This window comes from Atheta coriaria, unplaced genomic scaffold (assembly GCF_025399875.1).
Source record: "Atheta coriaria isolate IRGN ID8LTWV9N9 unplaced genomic scaffold, Caltech_Dcor_3.1 hic_scaffold_3_pilon, whole genome shotgun sequence".
In the NCBI taxonomy this organism is placed as follows: Eukaryota; Metazoa; Arthropoda; class Insecta; order Coleoptera; family Staphylinidae; genus Dalotia; species Dalotia coriaria.
Genome location: NW_027045445.1, coordinates 6,990,846 through 7,013,067, shown reverse-complemented (window position 1 = coordinate 7,013,067; position 22,222 = coordinate 6,990,846). Strand labels below are relative to the sequence as shown.

Genomic DNA, 22,222 nt, shown 5'->3' with positions numbered 1-22,222 from the left:
ATTCAACTTAAATATTTAAAAAAAATTAATATTTTGAATATTTACATTGGCATCATTACTTATTTAGCATTATTTTCTCTGCATTTATCTAAATTTCAAACAAATTAAATTTTAAGTAAATTTACCATCGATTATAATAGATATTCTTGCGTCATGGAAAATTATTCAAATTTTCACTATAATTTTAAGTTGTAAAAAAAATTCGAAAAATGCTTCCATATGAATATTACAAAAGTTATTCGTTCGAAAGGTAATTAAGCAGTAACTGACGTATTTGAAATACGTATTGAAAATTTTGCCTATTGCTAAGCAGCGTCACAAAAGTACTGAAATTTAATTTCAGTTTTACGCGTTTAATGTGACTGCAAATTGTAAATCCCAGTTCGAGTGCAACGCATGCATTCGTTGATTATAAATTCGTTAACGAAGAGCCTAAGCTCGAAAAGCTGGCCAACTGTAAGTCCATTGCGTCGGTGTTGGTTAGGTCTGAGTAAGCTTAGTACAGCTGGTACACTGCTACAGTACCTACGAGTACTTGCAGTTAGTTTTCGAACAGCCAACCGACCAGTAAAACAGAGCTCGGCTCTATTTTTTGAATCTCGCGAGGAGCGCTCGCGTGCTTCGTACTTCAGGCGGTTTGATGCTTGTCGGTTGTAGTTGTAGTCAAGCAGTCGGCCGGCGCGCATCTCGGGCTTAACTTTAGAAACATCGCCAACTCGAATTGAATTTTTAACGAAATGGACATGATGACTTATCGCTTATAAAAAAGATATGAGTCAGTGTAGAAATCAAACGTTTGTTTTGGTTGGCTTATCGGCGAAATTAGCATATCGTGTGTTTTGTGTGTGAGCGCAAAATTTAAGTCATATGTGGAAATTATGGCGCTGATCAAATGCTCAAAACAGCTAACGATCATTGCATCGACTGCCAATAATAGGATTTAAAATCTTTAATTATTGAATAAATATTAAATATAGTGAGTGTGCGTGTGTCTCGAAAGGACCAGTAATTAATTTTGGGGCAGTGAAAATGTGAACTTAAGTCATCAACATGGGCATCGTAACCAAAACGCTCGGAATAATATTTAGTCTGTGAGTAATTTATTAATAATAAATTATATTTAGCTAATTTTACTTGGTTGGATTTAGATATACAATTGATAAGTGTTTGTATAATTATTAAAAATATAAGAAAAAATAGCTTATCTTCTTGTATCTACAATTTTCACCTTGATACACATACAAACCAAAGTTTTTTATTTTTATATCTTGAGTGACATCTTTTCTCTTATTAAATATTTTTATTTGATCACGTTGACCATATTTTCGTATTACGGTCAGTTGTGCAACTGACTTTTCTAGTTTTTATCATCCCGCATTTTAATTTTTCGGTGCATTTGAAAGTACTTCTTCATCACATCGCGGTGGTGCTCTCGTTTCTCCGCGCATTTCGTTTATTTCTTCATTTCTTCGTCTCTCTGTGCTGCGACCGCTGCAGCCAACGGTTGGGTACTTTTTCAACGTATACTTACTACGACTACGACTACGGGATCACTTGCGTACGTGCTTATTATTACACACACTATTATACAGTACGTTCATATAATTTTAATTTATTTATATGCACATAATACTAGTGGTTTTATTTATACTATATTTATATGGATATAAAAGAAGTTTTGTCCCACTTCTTAAGCATTTTTTAGATATGCAGTTGATTATAATTGTTTTCGATAGCATGCAGTATGTAAAATGTGGTGTTAACGTTGGCAATCGATGTTGTTTGCGTTTTAAGTATCGGCGGACACGCGGCAGGCCGGCCGGTATCTGGCGCGGGCATCTCCTGCTGTTGGTGTGGACGAAGAGTCGAAGAAGTCGCGCCTCCTCGCGCCTCTTCTAGGCTGCAATGCATAGTTACCTACGGAACTATTAACACAGAGACGTATCTAAATAGATTCGTTTAATGCAATAAGTTGTATCAATATTATATAATAGTTATTAGTTGCATTTTTTAAACTTTAATACGATACTGTTGTGGTTGTTACTCTCGTTTGCTCGGACGCACACGCGTTGCACCGGCCTCATCATCAGTATCGGAAACGCGCGCGCGCCGCGAGTTTTCATTTCTACGGATGGGCTCTTCAGGTCGGCTTTGAATCTCCTGTTGAAGGCGAGGCGCGAGTCCGTTCCGCAACGCTCCAATCAACACCGTCGCACGAGAATGCCATCTTTCATATTTTATAACAAATTTCGATTCTAACAGTCATGATCTTTCCCGTAGCGCAAAGCGCAAAGTAACGAAACAAGTTCGAATCACTTAGACCTAATGTTAAATACTTGAAAAAACTCGTATACGTATGTTGTTTTTGTTTGATTTGTTATTATTAAAATAATAATTTTGTACTTGCCAAATCTAGTCGAAGAAATGGCGACTTTTCTGTTTACCATTACGATATTTTATTTTGTTTGGTTGAGTCATACGGTTAGAAATATTCTAAAAATACGTTCGTTTGTCTAAATCCGAATTCGAATCACTGCAGGTCTGAGCCTGATATTCAATTATTTCTAGAATAACAATAAAACAGCACATGAGTTCAACAAAAATAGTATAATAACAAAAACCGATTGAGAGCAGCATATTTTCTAACAAAAAGTTACATTTTATGTAAATTACATTTTTCAATGCAAAAAAGCTCATTGTTGGCGCGGTTTTTTGAACACGGTAGTATGAACACATTATATGCGGTATAATGTCAATTATTGCACAAATGTGTAATAAGCCACTGTGAGTCATCAACACACATCATATAGTAGAGTAATCATGTCCGTCACACCACGTTCAAGTTCAGACAAGTCTCAAATCACTATCGAATCATCTCTTTAATTACAAATTTTGGTGCAACATTACAGATGTATGAATTTAGAATTTGTGGAAAGAACCGAAAGGTTAATTGTAAAATAAATCCCAGGTGATTTCAACCACATTATGGTCAATCCACCCTAATAAATAATTGGTTTACCAAAAGTTGTCGAGTGCGTACTTTAAATTATTTGTTGTTATTTTGACATATTTCCAAAAGGTGTTAATTTGATACAAATCGATAAATAATTTGCATAATTCCAATGCCAGCTTATTTACAACGTTTTGTATGTGCGGCTTAATATTATGTAAATATTGCACATTTTATCATAAATTTTTTGTGTTTTGTGCGCGCGTACAATCGGGCATTCATCGCCAGTGTTTTGTCCGGCACAAATCGGATTTTTATAACTCGCACCGACTTGTTAAAACTTTTAGCAAGAAATAGTCCCTGCATATTCAACTTAACATTAGGTGGTGCTGTAAAAATTAAAATCGTATCGTCTACATTTTGTAATTGCAGCTTGACGCAGCATCCCGAATTGCTGAATGACGCCATTTTGAAAGGCAAATACTGTTTTATTTGATTTAAAAAGTTATGACTCACTCAACGTCAGTACCTGATTATTGGTTTGATTAAATCTATAATTATTGCATGAGTAATTTCAAAAGGTGCCTAATTGTTGTTTTTGTTTATAGAAGACTAAAAAAATGATTTAAAATATTTGATCATTTCACAACGTGTCTGCTTGTAATTTTATTAAACCGTAAATGTCTGAACATCAAGCCGTGTTACTTAACGGTCTCAAGTGATTAATTTCACGCTTAACAATCACATAATTATTTTAGTAAATTTTAATTTTACTGTATATTTGCAACTTTGTATGTTGCGCACTAAATCCTATGTCAGGAAGTTTTAAATTTGAAAAGTTTACATTATCATTTCCGAAATATGTGGCCGGAAATATTAACGTCACATTTTGCATTGTCATCTGCTATCACCGTCGTTATTCACTGAATTTCCTATCAGCACTAAATATTTCAGACACTTTAGTTTAGATAACAGAAAAATTCGTAACGCAAAAGTATTTCTGATCAGTACATAATTTGTTAAATAGAACATTTGTGAGTGTTCAAGGCCACAACCACGAAAAATTGCAAGTTATTTAACAAACTAAAAACGGTTAAAACGGTTGCTCGAAACTCGGTCATTTAAATATGCTGGCGATACGCTTATCGAAAGGGATGAGTTATCATAGCATAATGAGCGTTAAAAGTCGTTATGGTTCGTTATAATTTGTAATTTGCATTATTGCAAAACAAACATGATCGGTGTGATGTGTTGAGCATTAAATATACTAGACTAAATTAATTCGTCAAACTTTATTGGCGTTGTAAAAGTTTAAGAACCCATTTATAAATTACTAGAATTTTTTACATTTGCTTATCGTACTTGCAATCTTAACGACTTTTCACGACCTACGATAATAAATACAATCCACCGACACCCTTTATAAGCATGAATGCACTTAAGTATGACGCCGCCTAATAAGAAATACGTCGTTATTCGCTGAATGATTAAATGATGATGAATAACTGTATGCACACTTCTACGTCTACGCTTAAGACAGCCAGGAATGCATAAAATTCGACGCGATTTGCGATGATTTGCGAAGCGTAAAATTTATTACGAGAGGCGAGGTAATGAGACACGCGCATGTGTGTTGGTATGTTTACATCATGGACGTTTGTGACACGCCCTGTATCATGCATTTATCGTAAATCAATTCTAATTCGTATATAAACAGTATAAATCAACTCAATTAAGTCATCATCCTAATACTTTGTATAAGATAAAGTGGTCGTTTGTCGTTTTAAATTAATTATTAACTGAATTTAATATGTTGATTTGTTTTTGTATTTATTATATTCAAAAATGTATAACATAACGTTTGTTTTGTTCATAATACAGTTTATTATAAAATAACAGTTACAACCGTAATTTTATAATCTAATAATTTCTTGGCTGATGCTTGTTGTGATGCGGAATAATATTCAATGATTCAAAATTCGCACGCTTGTTGATTTAAATTCACGAGAGCTTCCACCATGTTTGCGCAGGGTTTACATTAGAGGCATTAGGAAATGCGCTCGTCGTATGTTTAATCGACGATGACCCGTTTTCCTCGGTTATTTTTAAAGATTTAGGTTGCACTACCACGTGCACCGCATGCAAAACACTTTGTTCTAATATTCTAATCGGCATGCAAACCTACTCAATAATTGTTATTAACAAGTATGCGCTTTACATCTTTGATTTGTTACTGCTGGCTGTAATTTGAAATTTCGAAAAATTTCAGAACTCGAAATGATGATTAATGAGTGAATCCCATGCGTTGCTTGGAAATTAATGCGCGTTTCTCGGTTTACCGAAGGGTATACGCCGGTTTAATGCACGCCGCGTCGTAAACGCGTAAAGCTAAATCGCTGTAAAATAAGATAACGACGACTAATATAAACAAGTTTTCTTTTTTCTTTTTTGCGTTTCGCTATCATTATCGCAATATTAAGCGCGTCGCGCGTGTGTTTTCTCGTGATAAACAATAGAATCAACAGCAATCGAATTGAGTATGAGGGTGTAATTAGTTATTATTAAATGTTTAATGCTTGTCGAGTTGCATATATAACGAGTGTCCGTGGAATTTCGAATAGAATGGAAATTTAGTGGTGGCTTGCGGTGGCCTGCCGGCTAATCTATAATTAAAATGGAATCATCATTTAAAAAAGTGACGCAGGCTGGCCGCGAGTTATGGGCCTGCGTCGTTGGGTTTACAGAAAAATTCATGTGTTACAAACGTTTGCTCCAACTGCACCGTTGAATCGTGTGTGTGTGTGTTTTCTTTTTGTTTGGCGTCTTCGAACAAGTGAAATCCAACATTCAACTCTTGGTTGATGCGGTGGAGATTTGTTGCCGGCACGAGTTTCGATTTCATGTTGGTATCATTTTCATAATGGCCGCCATTTGGATGATGAATCCCTGGATGCATCGATTACTCGAACCGTACGCATTCGTACAATTTGTAATACGCGCACCGGGCCATTAGTGTCATTAAACAAATCGCCTTACCTTTACATTTACCATTCAATGCATAGGATGTGATCTAGGCTCGTGCCCGATGATTCTATTTTCTTCTTTTTGTTTGCAGTTTGTTCGAGCATGAAATCATGTCCTATGTGCCAGCAGTCTCGACGACCACCTCGTCGAGCACCGGGGGTGGCACTGGCGGGAGCGGCGGTGGTGGCGCTAGTGGCACGCCTACTTCGGCCGCAGGGAGGAGTCCGCGAGGATCGCCACAACCCTCGCCAGTGGCGTCGCCTGGATTGGGCCGACATCGTGCGCCAGCGCCACATCGGCGAGACTTTGAAACTAAACTCAGGAACTTTTACCGCAAGCTGGAAAACAAGGGATATGGACAGGGACCTGGTAAATTCAAGTAAGAAATTATTTGCTTTTCTTCGTGCTTTGTATTTAATTTAATTTTAATTTTATAGAATGCACATACGAAGAGAACATCTCCTCGAAGATGCATTTCGCCGAATAATGTCCGCCAATAAGAAGGAGCTACAAAAGGGTAAACTCTGCGTTGTGTGGGATATGGAAGAGGGACTTGACTATGGAGGTCCTTCTAGAGAGTTCTTTTTTCTGCTGTCCAGAGAACTGTTCAATCCTTATTATGGTTTGTTCGAGTACTCGGCGAATGATACTTACACGGTGCAAGTTTCTCCAATGTCCGCTTTTGTTGATAACTATCATGACTGGTAATATATCCTGATATATTTATGAAGGACACAATTTAATTGTTTGTTTATTAGGTTTCGATTTAGCGGTCGTGTTCTCGGGCTAGCATTAGTACACCAGTATTTACTAGATGCATTCTTCACGAGGCCTTTCTACAAGGCACTACTGCGCCTCCCGGTGGCGCTCTCGGATCTTGAGTCGCTTGATTTTGAGTTCCACCAGTCACTGCAGTGGATTAAAGAGCACGATGTGAGCGCTCAGGGCGAACTAGAACTAACTTTGCCGTCACCGAGGAGGTTTTCGGCCAAGTACTTGAACGCGAGCTTAAACCCGGCGGCAGGAATGTCCCTGTTACTGAGAAGAATAAAAAAGTAAGTTTACCCTTACTTTTGTCTGTAAAGACTTATTTAATAATTGACTTCTATAGGAATACTTAGAAAGAATGGTTAGATGGCGCCTGGAACGAGGTGTAGCCGAACAAACTGAATCTCTGGTGAGAGGCTTCTATGAAGTGGTTGATCCCAGATTGGTGGCTGTGTTCGATGCACGTGAGCTGGAGTTGGTCATGGCCGGTACTGCGGAAATAGACCTCAACGACTGGCGATGCAACACTGAGTATCGCGGAGGTTACCACGACACGCATCCGGTTGTGCAATGGTTCTGGCAAGCCATTGAAAGGTAATATTAATTAATATAGAAGTGTCAAGATGATATAGTTATATTTTTCACAGATTTTCAAATGAGCAACGTTTAAGATTGCTGCAATTTGTGACGGGTACATCCAGCATCCCTTACGAAGGTTTTGCCGCATTGCGCGGTTCGATTGGACCGCGTAAGTTCTGCATTGAAAAATGGGGAAAACCCAATGCGCTGCCGCGCGCACACACGTGCTTCAATCGGCTTGACCTGCCACCGTATCCCACATCTGAAGTGCTCTACGAAAAGCTCTTGCTGGCCGTGGAGGAAACCAACACGTTTGGCATCGAATGAACGCCACGTTCACGCAACTATTTAGCAAAGCTACGAACCCAAAGCAAAATTTTTAATCACCAAAAAACGACGATAATACGAATAAGAATATCTAAAGTAAGTTGGATGAGGAGGAAGAGAGCGAGGGCGAAAGAAAGGACTGAGCTCTGAGAGACGCCATTTTGTTACTATGTTACCACGCTCGTAAAATTTGTTGTGAGAAGGTTGCAGCCCCTGTTGGTTGATGTTGGATAATTTTAGAATTCTACGAGGATAAACAAATGATATAAAACGTAATCGTAACTATCGCCGTCCCCCCAAAGCGTAATTTGTAATTTTAAGTAAGCAAGCTGCCTCTACATTATGAAACGAACAGGTATTTCCCGTGCAAACGTTAGCCATACGAGTGGTGGCATCGAATATCTAGTTATGAATTTTTCACACACGACGCTACTGATTTGGTTGGGAATTTAATGTTTTACGTTGAGATTCAAATGCGAAGCTCTTCGTGCTAATGTGATTGTTGCGAATCTAGTCACTAATTTAAACAAATACATGTTGCACATACGCCGCGAATATATTTATGATTATTGTCTGGCGCAAATGTCGCACATGCAAACGAGATTGATGATTTATAAACGACTATTTGTAAAATTGTATAGATTTTGAGTCCTGGTTTTGAGTTTCTTTTCCATGTTTTATTATTGACCTGTGTTTTTTTGTATAGCCTGTTACGAGTTTATCTTATAACATTCCAGGAAATAAATATTTGTTATTTACAAGCTTATATGTGGGTTTTATTTTTAAGAAACAAAAACTTTACAAAGTTTAAAACAAAACTGCTGGCGCTACTGTCTCTAGTTCTGTTTACGTTTTCAAACTTCATAAATTACTAACCTCAAAATCTCTGTCAAAACAACTTGCTTTCTCCGATTTATATTTTAACATTTTCGAAAAATGGGAAAAGAACAAACAGAAACTACGCCAGAATTTGACTGGGTTTCTCTTCACAATGAGTTGGGCAAGGGAATGGGCGACGAAACAACTAAAGAACGAATGGTTCGCAAAATGAAGGAGAATCCATTAGTCCCAATTGGTAATGATATAGTTAGTATTGCGTTTTAGTGAAACAATAAATAGAAATATTTTAGGCTGTTTGGCTACTGCCAGTGCTTTAGTTTATGGTTTATACTGCTTCCGGCGTGGTGAAAGACGAATGTCACAGTACATGATGAGGACAAGAATTGCAGCACAGGGATTTACTGTTGTAGCCTTAATAGCAGGATTAGGATTCACTGCATCAAAAAAATGAATTAATGAAGAAGGTTGGAGGGAAGCATTAGAATAGAAAATATATGTATATAATTTTTCTTTAGTGTTCCACCTAATTAAAACCTGGACATTGTATAAATAAAAATTTCTCTTTTTACGTAATATAAAGTATTTAAGGTTAAATCCATATATTTTTGGATCCATATGATCTGTCACCTGTAAAATTCCACGTGTTTTGATGAAATAACTAAAGATGGCGCTTCATGCGTTTTAACGATACTTTTTTAAGAATTTAATTCTTTAGTTTTGTTTATTTAAAGAGTGAGAAACAGAAAAAAGAATGAAAAACATATGTATCTATTTGATAAGCTTACAAAAGTAGTATTTAATTTAAGCATATTTATTTAAAGTGCAAGTAAAAGTTCTATTGATTGTAAATTAAAGTGATAATATATTTTGATCGCCTTATCAACAACTTCTTGTTTTTTTTTTCTATTTTGTATTAAGAATTCAGTAGATTCAGAGATTTATTGTTTGGTGTGTAAATCTTTTTCTCTTCGTCTGAGAATGAACGAGCGGAATCGCGCGAAGTTGCCATGCAAGGAGGTCGGCGTGGTCGGGCGCTCACGCTGGCGGCTTGTTCACGCAGTCATAGCGCGCAGTCGTCAGCCGCTTGCTCGTCGTGCAGGTCGCCAGTCGCTTTTCCAGCTCGCCTCGCGTTATCACATACACACACGCGTTGGCCGTGCACAGCAGCCGCAAATTGTTTTCACTTCTCTAGCCACATTCACATCGCGCAATCTTATAAAATAAGACGAACAAAAACGCCGCGTTACCGAAAATAAGTGTTGTTTATTAAAGATGGACGTTGCAACGAGACACCCTTTGTGCCCTTAGTAGAACTTTGAAGCCTAACCTCTTCGGCTAGCAAGAAGCGGGCGCCTAACTTCTTCTGTGCAGAGGCAGCTGCGTGTTTTGGATTTTCTTCGCATGGGCTGCGACTTACGCCAGGTTTGTTTGTGAACGAAATCGACACCGCCCGTTAGGTGAGGTTTTCGGCAGAGGTGAACGCGCGAAGGAAGTAAGACAGGAAGTGACAGTGACAAGTCGTCACCTGCGAGACGTCGCACATCAATCGAACGGTACAATGTTAGAAGACAGGAACCAGAGTCGCGTCGGTTTGCTGACGCTCAGCAAAGCTGAGTTGGAGGAGATCATCAGCAAGGAGCTCATTTCCGAGGAGTACGATGTGGACGACACTGTTTTTGCAAGGTAGGCAAATATTTGAAAACATAACTAATTTATTTACCGATGCCTGACTTGAGTTATTTATTTGTCGCTGCATGTTGCGGTAGCATCAGCGGCGCGTTTTACTGCTGACTTATATCGCGCGCATTGTGCGCCGAGCTGCAGAACGGAAATGCTTATTAGTCGAGTGGAACTCGTAGAAAAAGTCTACCAATTAGCCTGGGGCCGCGCAATGCGTTCCACGAACGAACTGGCATAATAAATGTAACATCTTCGCTTGAAGAACATGCCTCAACAAGTTTTGTTTCAGTCGGTGGGAAAGATTCAATTAATTATTGTTAATTTCAACCAGAACAATGCCTACAAAAGGGCTGGAGATGGCAGGAAAGAATAAAATACAACCTTATAATTCTAAGTCTAAAGGGATACCTATATTTTGTTGGTCATGGTTACTTTTGAATGCAATTGATGATATCGCTGTTATGACTTGTCCGGCATGTAACGACCAGCAATTAAACGCACAAATTCCGCGCTAACGGGCGGGATTACACCGTCGACGTGCGGAATGTTCCTCACATTTTATGCAAGTCTCTGGCTGAGAACATGGGAACTGTCGTGGCGCGTTTGATATTTGAATTATTCTTGCGGTAGTCGCGCGTTTGTCCATCGCATGTGCGACACGCACGACTTGTAAATTCGTCGTGAGCGCAATATTGTAAAGCCGTCGTCGGCACATTTTGAAGATGCGAAGATTACCAGCAGAGGAACATTTAAAAATGTGAAATTTATGTCGCGTATTTGCATACTCGTGAATATCTTCATTTCTTGCTCCGAGTTTACCTGCCAGACGTTGACTCATGCCAAGCAAGATGCGCAACATATGGAATTTCTTCAAGAAAATGTCTTTCTTCCGAACAAATGATTGTTGCTGAGTCTTAAAATGTACTTCCAAATTTGTACGTGTGCAATAAAATTCCAGATAGTTGGCTGTATAGTTTATCGGCTTCTCGCTACGCCATTAGAAAAAGTCGACGCACTCGTTTAGTTCTTCACTATTCTCGCTTCTTGGGCCTCTTCTGCAAGGTCGTTCATGTTCCGCCACCTAGCCAGGCAACGGTCGGTTAGTTTAGTCATAGCAATTTAATTCTTGCGGCCATTTTTGGGCGCCTTCTCACGTTCTTCACGCCGATGTGATTTAATAGTAAATAATATATTTCAAAATTATATAGAAATTAGCATAATTCTATTGGGTGTGTAAAGAAATTATATTAATGTTTTGAACTTGAATTTTTTCAAATTTATATTGCTTTGTTAATTATTGTATACGATGATTAATCGATGAAATGCACACCACGCCACATTCTATGACACCATCTCACTCTTATTGATGGTGACGCGCTGCGTCGGGAAATTATTATTTATTTCGCGTTTACCTGCATTGAAATATGACGCATCGGTTAAATTTCCAACTGTTTATAAAAACCTATAATTATGAATTTTTCTTATTTTGTACAAGGAGTATTTAATATTACGTCTGGTAATATTACCCTGAACTGTTTTCCTGTTATCGATGTTATCTCGGAGCTGCTGGATGATTGTTTATATTTTATTGTTTACACTCTGATTTAATTATCGTCCAGATAAATAAACAAGCGCATATCTCAGGATAGAATTTCTCAACACGCTCTCCTGTAATCATTTCTAGATTTATTTATGTAATTCTCACATGCACAATGAGTCTCACGTGACTGACACGACAAAGAGATGTAAGGCGGCGGAGTAATGAAGCGCAATGCGGTGTCTTAAATCAAAACTGAGTTGAACATATTACGAGCCTCAACATCAAACGTAAACATTATAAACAGTTACACAAAGTATTATTAAATATTTTTTCCAGGTACATTGCAGCATTAACCAAACGTCGCAATAATAAAAGCATTTTTTCAGTTCACTATGTGAAGTTAATCATGATTTGCGGAATTTCATTGACGAATTATTGATTTAAAAACAATGTATCAGATCACTTAATTATTTACAATAGTTTCTCAACATTCAGGTCTTGCATGTTTTGCTTAGTCTGCAGAAAAAATAACGTAGTGTGTAGTTGGTTAAAATTGAATATGGGTGAATTGTTGCCCGCGAATGTGTAATAATGCAATAGTCACGGTGTAATGAGTTTAATGCAGGCGTGCACGCACGCAGCGGAATATTGGCCGATGGAGCACGATAGGCGGCAGAGTACGAAATAAAAATTCAAATATGCAAGGTTAGTTGCGAGCTTGTGTGCGCTATGCTTGTGTTGCGCTGTCAAAGCGATTCGATTCCAGTTGAATATTTGCCAACTACTTCGATCGTTATTATTTTAATAAGAGTGCAATGTGCAACGAATGCAATTGCGGTTATGCATAACAAAGAAGCATGAATGAAACTAATTATTATCTATTCATTATTAAAATATTGTTCTATAGAATTATGCAGATTTAAAAAATCCACATTTTTACACCTTTTCAATTTCTGAGACATTTGTAAATAAGTAAAAACAGATAATGTTTAATTGTATTATTTCGATTAATTTTATTTTGATGACTAGCAATGTTTCGTTCTTTCGAGATTGACAACGTCACGATCTTAGTGATGACGTTATGAAGACAATCAGGAAGTTGTTTTTAATGCGTCGGCATCGAAACAAGTAGCGATGAATGTAGACACGATCATGCATGCAGCATCCAGCAACTGCAAACCGCCGCGAGAAAAAAAGCACGACTACATACACAACGAGAAAACGTTGATGCTGTTGCTGCAGCGTTGGAGAAAAGCGTTACTCTTACGGTCTTGCAGTGTTACCTTTACGGTGTTTTCGTATGTATCTCGTAGCGAAAAGGTCGAGGACGTTGGCCATGCAACAGCCAACAAACACTAGCGTCGAAACGATTTACACTCGGCTATAACTCTACTTAAACATTCATTACTTAGCATTATGCACATTATTCAAATACAGTTGGAAAATCCAGTTCTGTTCTGGATGTTTGTAATTGTGATTGCTTTGCATTCGCAATAAAAGAGACCAAGCATAAAAAATGCAGAAAAAGAAAGAATCATAACAACTGGTCGGCAGTTGGTAAACGGTTCGATGTGAGTAAAACGCGAGCGCGAGCGTCGAATGTAAATTGCGTATTATTACGATTATTACGTGCGCTTACAATAAAACCAACCTATTGCACGACGCAGAAGTTGAATGCAATGCAAAGCTGCAGCGAGCGTATGTGCGCATGCAATTAGAGTAGAGTACCTACCCTCCACTTCTCTGATTTACCTATTAGCGTAAATCATAATAAACTATTCGCGGAATTACGATATTGTTTTCCTTAATGTAATTACTTTTTCATTTTGCGTCATTAAATACTATAAATTATATTATTGTAATTACAAATTTTATGTAAATAGTATATTACGTTTCAAGTGCGCTAAATGACAGTTTACCCATGAGTTTTCGCGTTAGTAGTTTACGTAGTTTATTTACTACATGAAGTAGATTTATCTTCGGATCAGAACCATTTATTACTTTGATGTATAGGTGAAGTAGACTGAGATTGGGAACATGCTGAAGAAGATTTTGAGTTTTATAGCTGCCAATTAGAGTTTCTATTATAATAGGCCGCATCAAAAGTGAAAAAGTCAAAAGTATTAAGTGTCCGCTATTTTGGACAGTCTCATACCTTTAAAAATGATAATATAAAATTGAAAGTTTTGCTTGGACACATTTTTTAAGCTGCACATTACTTGTAAGATGAGCTTGATTGTTTTTCTTCTCTTCTAGGTATTTATTTCTGTATACATTGAAAGCTGATGTGAGCCGATTCCTACGGCGTTACTTTTTCGAGTACTCGCCACAAACCAGCATCAGCACTAGATCAGTAGGTCACCCTGGAATTCTCATTCGATTCCGACGTTTCATTACGAGTCTCGCGTTATGTTATAATATTCGACTCTACAATGATACGTTCTCAACGCAAAAACTTTGCACGAAACGAGGATTACAAGAAGAACAAAAGCAACAAAAACTTACATTATAGAGAAATATTCCGAACACAATTTGAACTGTTTTAAATAGAAAAGTTATTCTAAAATTTCATTATGAGATTATAACTTTTAATGCTGATGACTGATTGATTTTTAAAATTTTTAATCAAAATATTCCAACAGAAAAATGAATAGAAAATTGATGATTTAGGTCATTCATGTTTGTGCACGTGATTGCGATTGTTTATAAAGTTTATTATGCAAGATGTTGATTTAGTAGAATTAAACGTGTCTAGGAAAGTTGATTTATTGTCTTCTAGTTGTTTGTGTCAAACGATTGTTTTCCTATTAGGGTAATCGTAACTGCAGCGCCACGCGTTATCGCTGAAGTGTAATAAATTTGATCCCAAAAAATGTACTTTACGAGCTTGCCCCGAATTTACAGCGCGGCGGCGGTCAACGCGGACGCGCAATTCGGTTCAGTGGAACTCGCTTATTCAATTACGAGTTGAACTCTGAATGGTAACATGCCCGCCAAGACGTGTATTATGAAAGAACAATTCATATTGTTCTGCATTTGTTGAAGGAGGCAATCTTCTACCAGCGAAAACAATACATTTGTAAATTATGGTAAGAATTATGTTCACTTTGTGCGCTTAACGTAGAACTTCTAGTTCGACTTTGTTTTAACGATTTCAAAGTTTCATTTAGGTTTGTATAGTTAAAAGTTGGCATTAGCATAAAAATGTGTGGCCCCAATATTTTCGTTCTCTTTGGGCCGTCTGATGAGTTTGGAGCCTGCCGTTTCTTCGGCGATGTCGATGAGTAACCTCGATTTTTCAAGTCAAGTTTCACATCGCGACGCGGTGTCCTCCGAAGTCGCGAGTCGCTTCTTCAACTTCTTCATCTCTTACCTCGATGTGTGTTGTGAGAGAATAATGAGTACTTAAAACTTAGCCTTGCGGGCTTTTATAAAAGATTTTTTAAATATATACAGTGTGTTTAAGTACTTTTAAAATACTTATCGTTAAAAATATTATTAAATGCATTTTTATTCATTCATCCTTCACAAAATCACAAATCATTTTTTTCGTCATTGTCTAAATGCCGAAAATCAAGGTGTATGTTTCCCAAGACGTGTCTGTTGCTGGTGATGAGAAACGAGAGTCAACAGATCTTCGAGCGGATTTACAGTTACGGTCAGACGGTCAAGACACGACGACGAGCGAGAGATACGTCTTGAGAATCCAACTGGCGCGAGTTTCTTTGCGCGTTTGAGACAAAGAGTTATTCAATGATTCAATCGAAAATACATCAAGATGAATTAAAAAATAACTAACAAAATTCAAAAATGATTTAAATATAAAATGATGTCACCGTTTCCTGCTGTAGAAGTAGTTATTAAATCACTGGGTAATATTTATCTTATTCACTTGTTTTGACTGGTGTCTAGCTCATGTTGAAACTACCTGTGCGCTCCACATTGTTGTTACTTGTGCAGTTATGCGCTGGGAATATGGGATGAAAGCTCTTGGCCCACGCGTTCTCACAACTTGCTTGAATTGCTTCGCGAGACGAGAGGTGTTTCAGTTTATTACTGTTGATTCTGGCTGATCCTTCAACAAGTGTTATTCGAAAATCATGTGCTTATGCGATCGTGTTTACGGTGTTTTCTCGTAATCGATCAATTCTGTTTACAACAGGAATTAAGACACGTCATATCATTTTTATTGGAAGACACACTAAATATGTATCCTAAGGTTTATCTTTTAATTTATCTTTATAGTTGATCTGTTGACTCATATTTTAATGGGTTAATTGAATGTTTTATTTGGTTTAATAGCGATAATAAGTGATGGAAAATAAAAACGCCTTTAAGTTTAAACGTACGGTAACGCTATAATAATATGAATAAAAAATGATAAAATATTCGTTGTAACCGCAATCGACGCCTACCTGCCTGCGATGCATTTGTACATTGGTACTCGTGCAGTGCGCGTGCATGTGGGCCGGGAATCAAGGTAATTTATTTGGAAACCGAAAACGAATCCCGACTGCTATAAAATAGCTACATTTTAAAAAGATTACAAGAATTGAATTACTTGTTACATCTATTTGACATTTGTAAGATCTTCTTTTTATGTTATCGAATTCTTGTGCTGCTTCTTTTATTATTAAGAAAATGGCTTTAGTGAAATGTCAGTGGTCGAATGCATTGCATTTTTACATGATTGCTATACTCACAAGTATGTAATACTCGTAGTTTGAGATGTCAATCTTGCTCGTATCATGCGATTATTTCGTGCAATGCGCGAAAAAAACAAAAAATTAAAATTCTCAGGTGTTTCAGGAGATCTCAATATGAAGATTATGGGGAATTTTTTTTCCTTTACTTACTTTCAACCAGTTGCACTCATTTTAAACTTTGATTTTTTATCTGTTTTGAATTATGTTTATGTTTATTTCTTTACTAGTTTCTTTGTGTATTGTACCTTTAGTTGTGGGCACTTGTTGATGTTTTTATTCACAGTTTTGTTGTTAGTTTTGTTATAATGTTAAATGATCTCTGAAAGAAGGCGAACAATTGCTGAACGTGTTTCCGTTTCCCGTTTGAAACGGCATTACGTCGTGACTGTCGATTGTCGACAATAATAACGACGAAACGAACGATTTTCTAAAGTCTCTTGCGAAACTTGAAAGAAAAGAAGAGCCGCTTAGAGATGAACGACCGGCGTTATTGTCCAATATGCGATTGAATCGTAACTTCAAATTGTGCAATAACGATTCGTAATGATGCACCCAAACGGAACTATGAAAAAATCACAATCATCTTTAATTTCTCTTTTATTAATAACGGTTTGAAATTTAAAACCTGAGTTGAAATTTTACGAAATTGTCTAAAATAGTTTATTTGATGTTTTAGGATGTGTCAGAATAAGTGTTAATTCTTCGTATTTTCTGTAGGTTTCATTAATGCCGACGTAAAATTAGTTCCAAATTAGCGCCCGTTAAGAGAAACAACGATTAAACGCCTTGTTAGCCGCCTCTTAATTTTCCGTTGAGCCGCTATGAAATTCTTTCAATGTGTTCGAAAATATCTCTGGCGCTGTACTATTCGTCATTTCTACTAAAAGCTTGGATTTTAAAGTGATAGAGGAGAAGAAATCTAGGCGAGAAATTGAAAAAAATAAATTCTTTTTCCCTTCCCTAATCCCATAATGTTTTTTTTTAAATTTTGTTTTATCTGGGAGGCACATCTAAATTCATATTTGTGAATATCAAGCATGAAACGCTCAAAGCCTGCACGTTTTACAGTAGTGAAAGAAAACATTCGCGAGACAATTAGAATACATCAGAAAACAGACTTGGAGTTACGATAAAAATGCATTTCCTATGAAGTGCCTTCGAGCGGCTTGGCTTATTGCTAAAAATTTAAAATAACTACACTAACCATCAAGTGTGTACTCATAGATACTAATACTTCTGCTCGCTTTCAGTTTTAAATGAAAAAAATGTTTGTGTTAGCATTTCACAAAGCAATTTGTTGAAAATCTTGCAAATGAAAATGAAATCCAACTCCTATGAAAATGCCATTCATATTCAAATGCAAGTATCTACATCATACTTAGTTTCTCATTATAATTTTGTACGAAATAAGTTTCTATTTCTATAATTTGAGATATTCTGTATTCATTTTTCACCTTTTGTAATCATTGCGTGTATGTCGCGTGGGCATATGAGAAATGTTGAAAGAGATAATAAATTTAACAAATCTGTGTCCAGTGCAACTATTTCACAAGTTTGCTCCGCGGGCAAGTTGTAATTTAATAACCACAATATGCAGCGATATTTCTTTGAATTATTTTGTCCAAGAGAGTTTAAGACCGAAATTGGACTGGTAAATTCATTGCAATGATGATTGAAATGGTTTTCTCGGCGAGCTGATTCTGATTTGTGCCTGTATTTGAGTCATATTTATGAATTATCGCCCGAAGCGATATTACCTTTTGTGTATGACGTTTGAACTCGTAAAATCATAAAATCATATCTCCTTGTAATTGCTTCAATGCACATAAACTTTAACAATTATTATATTACAGCGAACAGAATTTGAGTTTATGAGATGTTCTACACGATGCATGTCATCTCAACCCTCTGGTCTTCTCGAAAGTACCCTAAAATACCCTTTAAATGTTGGCAAGTTTATGAAAATTTGAAAATATGGTATGAAAAACACCCTGTATCTCCATAACTATTTAATTCTATTTGAGATTTTCACCGTCATTTTATAGTTCAAGAGACGCTCTACACAATGCATGCCATTTTAATCCGCTAAACATTCTGGAAGTGCCCTAAAATGCCCTTCAAACATCGGCCTTTTTTGGAAATTTTGAACACATGCTTTGGAAAACACCCTGTATCTCGCAAACTAATACACTTTTTTTGAGTTTTTCACTGTCATTTTATAGCTTAAGAGACGCTCTACACAATGCACGACATTTTAATACGCTAAACATTCTGGAAGTGCCCTAAAATGCCCTTCAAACATCGGCCTTTTTTGGAAATTTTGAAAACATGCTGTGGAAAACACCCTGTATCTCGCAAATTAATACACTTTTTTTGATTTTTTCACCGTCATTTTATAGTTTAAGAGACGCTCTACACAATACATGCTATTTTAATGCGCTAAACATACCGGAAGTGCCCTAAAATGCCCTTCAAACATCGGCCTTTTTTGGAAATTTTGAAAACATGCTATGGAAAACACCCTGTATCTCGCAAACTAATATACTTTTTCTGAGTTTTTCAACGCCATTTTATAGGTTAAGAGACGCCCTACACAATTCATGCCATTTTAATGCGCTAAACAATCTGGAAGTGCCCTAAAATGCCCTTCAAAAATTGTTATTTTTTTACGTTTTTTTAAATTTTTGTGTCGTGAAACGGACAAATTTTTATTTCTACATTCATTATTCTGCAAAACTTGAAATAATTTATAACATTTTTTGTCTGAAGAACAGGGTCGAACTTTTTAAGTGAAAATATTTTTGGCCGAAGAACAGGGCCGAACTTTTTGTGTTAAAATTTTTTGAGTCGAAGAACAGGGCCGAACTTTTCAGTCAAAAATTTTTCGGCCGAAGAACTTTTTTTCCTGCGAAATCAAATTAAACTTTAAACGCTAATAACTCCTGAACTAAAAGGGCTAGAAGGGAACGGACGGCAGATTCTTGACCCTTGAAGGATTCTCTACAAGATAGGCTATTAAAAACAGCCCTTTTTTTCGCCTCAAAACTGAAAAAAGTGCAAAGAGGTACCTCTTATAGGTTTTTTGATTTTTGAAAAAATCAAACTAAACACGCTATCCTGTAGAGGACCCTTTAAGGATTAAGGGCCTCAAGTCCGTTTTGTTCTAGCCCTTTTAGTTTCCGAAATAATCGCAATTAAAAACTTAAAACGCTAATAACTCGAGAACTAAAAGGGCTAGAACAGAACGGACTTCAGGCCCTTGATCCTTAAAGGGTTCTCTACAGGATAGCGTGCTTAGTTTGATTTTTTCAAAAATCAAAAAACCTATAAGAGGTACCTCTTTGCACTTTTTTCAGTTTCGAGGCGAATTAAAAGGGCTGTTTTTAATAGCCTATCTTGTAGAGTATCCTTCAAGGGTCAAGAATCTGCCGTCCGTTCCCTTCTAGCCCTTTTAGTTCAGGAGTTATTAGCGTTTAAAGTTTAATTTGATTTCGCAGAAAAAAAAGTTCTTCGGCCAAAAAATTTTAACTTAAAAAGTTCGGCCCTGTTCTTCGGCCGAAAAATTTTTGACTGAAAAGTTCGGCCCTGTTCTTCGACCCAAAAATTTTAACACAAAAAATGCGGCCCTGTTCTTCGGCCAAAAATATTTTCACTTAAAAAGTTCGACCCTGTTCTTCAGACAAAAATATTTTAACTTAAAAAGTTTAACCCTGTTCTTCAGACAAAAAATGTTATAAATTATTTCAAGTTTTGCAGAATAAAGAATGTTGAAATAAAAATTTGTCCGTTTCACGACCCAAAAATTTAAAAAAAACGTGAAAAATAACAATTTTTGAAAGGCATTTTAGGGCACTTCCAGATTGTTTAGCGCATTAAAATTGCATGAATTGTGTAATGCGTCTCTTAAGCTATAAAATGGCGTTGAAAAACTTAAGAAAAGTGCAATAGTTTGCGAGATACAGGGTGTTTTCCACAGCATGTTTTCAAAATTTCCCAAAAGGGCAGATGTTTGAAGGGCATTTTATGGCACTTTCAGAATGTTTAGCGCATTAAAATGGCATGCATTGTGTAGAGCGTCTCTTAAACTATAATATGGCGGTGAAAAACTCAGAAAAAGTGTATTAGTTTGCGAGATACAAGGTGTTTTCCACAACATGTTTTCAAAATGTTATAAAAAGGCCGATGTTTGAAGGGCATTTTATGGCACTTCCAGAATGTTTAGCGCATTAAAATGGCATGCATTGTGTAGAGCGTCTCTTAAACTATAATATGGCGGTGAAAAACTCTAGAAAAGTGAATTAGTTTGCGAGATACAGGGTGTTTTGCCCAGCATGTTTTCAAAATTTTCAAAAAAGGCCTTTGTTTTGAATGGCATTTTAGGGCACTTCCCAAATATTTAGCGGATTAAAATGGCATGCATCGTGTAGAGCGTCTCTTAAACTATAATATGGCGGTGAAAAACTTAAACAAAATGAAATAGTTAAGGAGATACAGGGTGTTTAAAGGGCATTTTAGGGCAGTTCTGAGGGGACAAGCGAGTTAAAATAAAATGCGTCTTCAAAAGGGTCTTTTGTACTCTACTATGTCACTGATAAACAAAGGAAATGATATAGTTATGGAGATATTAAGTTTTTTCTATACGATGTTTTCAAATTTTACGAAGTCGGTCAATGTTTAAAGGGCATTTTCGAGCACTTCCAACATGTTTAGGGTCTTAAAATGACATGTTTTGATTACTTTCAGAAATAGCAATATACTTACGATAACATTCGTCTGTTTTGTTTCATATTGTGATTCTTCTATTTTATCTCTTACTTGTTTCCACTGTTTGTGCAATTTTGTTTATGACTTTCGTTTATGTCTACAAATTCAGACGCAAAAGCGATGAAATTACAGGTACAACCAAAACTATTGCAACAAATGAATGACTTTAGTCAAATGTATTCTATTTGTGAACGTAAAAATATTTATCATTTTTGCCATGTGCGTTGTAATTACAATTAAAATTAACAGCCGTGAGCATTACGGACAATTTGTTCAATTAGGTATATTATACTGCGCATGCACGTATGTATTAAGTTGTGAATGCTAAAATCTTTTCGTCAATTTACGTTAGGAAAACGACAACAAACATTTAAATGTCAACTTCTAAATGGTGTAAATGAACGAATGCTGAAAGCTTAACGCACAAGAAAATATCTTGCACAATTGCGCATATGCAATACTCGTAAATTGACAAAGGAGTATTAATTTTTTAGTTGCCATTTTAATTGAAACGTGCCCGACTTCAAGCGGCATGCTCTTTGTTTCATTTATCTGCGCGATTAATTTGAGTTCTGACTCCTGTATCTACAGCTAAAAATTGCATTATTTATTAACTAAACTTACAATTACGGCTTGCACTAACAAGTACAACACCATTGTGTCTTGTTATAGACATGATTAATGCCTCTTATCGTGTGTCTTTTTTGCGTTTATTTGTTTCGCTTGATTTTAATCGTTGAAATTTTTAAAACGAGAAAATCATTCTCGCGAAACAATGAGCAATGCGGCAATGCAGTCAACTTTATGTTTTCAGATATCGGCCATTGCTTATGGCTGCGTTCGTGCCATAGAAAACGCCTCAGGTGGTCCGTCAATAAATTAATGTTAGCGCACAACTTTGCACGCTTGAAACAAAAGAACATTTGCGAGAGATGACAAAGAAAATATTTGAACATGATTCGCCACCACTAATTATAGATGTTCATTAAAATATAAATAGATAATTTATTTTATTGTAGAAAAATGTTTTCTGTGCTGAGTTTA

At 36.5% G+C, this 22,222-nt stretch overlaps 3 protein-coding genes across 3 annotated transcripts in view; all 3 read left to right on the top strand.

Annotated features, from left to right (window-relative positions):
* Hecw (Hecw ubiquitin protein ligase) overlaps positions 1 to 8,414 on the top strand; it is a 28,104-nt gene extending 19,690 nt beyond the window's left edge. Inside the window, 6 exon segments of the mRNA XM_065299844.1 lie at positions 6,066 to 6,353; positions 6,412 to 6,678; positions 6,733 to 6,932; positions 6,935 to 7,029; positions 7,086 to 7,336; positions 7,390 to 8,414. Coding sequence (XP_065155916.1) covers positions 6,066 to 6,353; positions 6,412 to 6,678; positions 6,733 to 6,932; positions 6,935 to 7,029; positions 7,086 to 7,336; positions 7,390 to 7,648 — 1,360 coding nt within the window. The 3' untranslated portion in view covers positions 7,649 to 8,414.
* Positions 8,415 to 8,497: 83 nt separating this feature from the next.
* On the top strand, positions 8,498 to 9,067 carry LOC135789825 (HIG1 domain family member 2A). Its single transcript, XM_065299850.1, has 2 exons — positions 8,498 to 8,723; positions 8,779 to 9,067. The coding sequence occupies exons 1-2, from the start codon at positions 8,585 to 8,587 to the stop codon at positions 8,937 to 8,939; spliced, it is 300 nt and encodes a 99-aa protein (XP_065155922.1). The 5' UTR covers positions 8,498 to 8,584; the 3' UTR covers positions 8,940 to 9,067.
* A 479-nt stretch (positions 9,068 to 9,546) lies between these two features.
* Positions 9,547 to 22,222, top strand: part of Drak (Death-associated protein kinase related) — a 36,235-nt gene continuing 23,559 nt past the window's right edge. The window contains exon 1 of the mRNA XM_065299846.1: positions 9,547 to 10,171. Within this exon, the coding sequence (XP_065155918.1) occupies positions 10,047 to 10,171 (125 nt within the window). The 5' untranslated portion in view covers positions 9,547 to 10,046. The remainder of the gene's footprint in view (positions 10,172 to 22,222) is intronic.

Bases quoted from the DNA above. Each gene is read 5' to 3' on its own strand.
- LOC135789825 (XM_065299850.1), top strand. From the start codon at position 8,585: ATGGGAAAAGAACAAACAGAAACTACGCCAGAATTTGACTGGGTTTCT. The intron at 8,724-8,778 runs GTAATGATATAG...GAAATATTTTAG, and splicing joins GAATCCATTAGTCCCAATTG to GCTGTTTGGCTACTGCCAGT.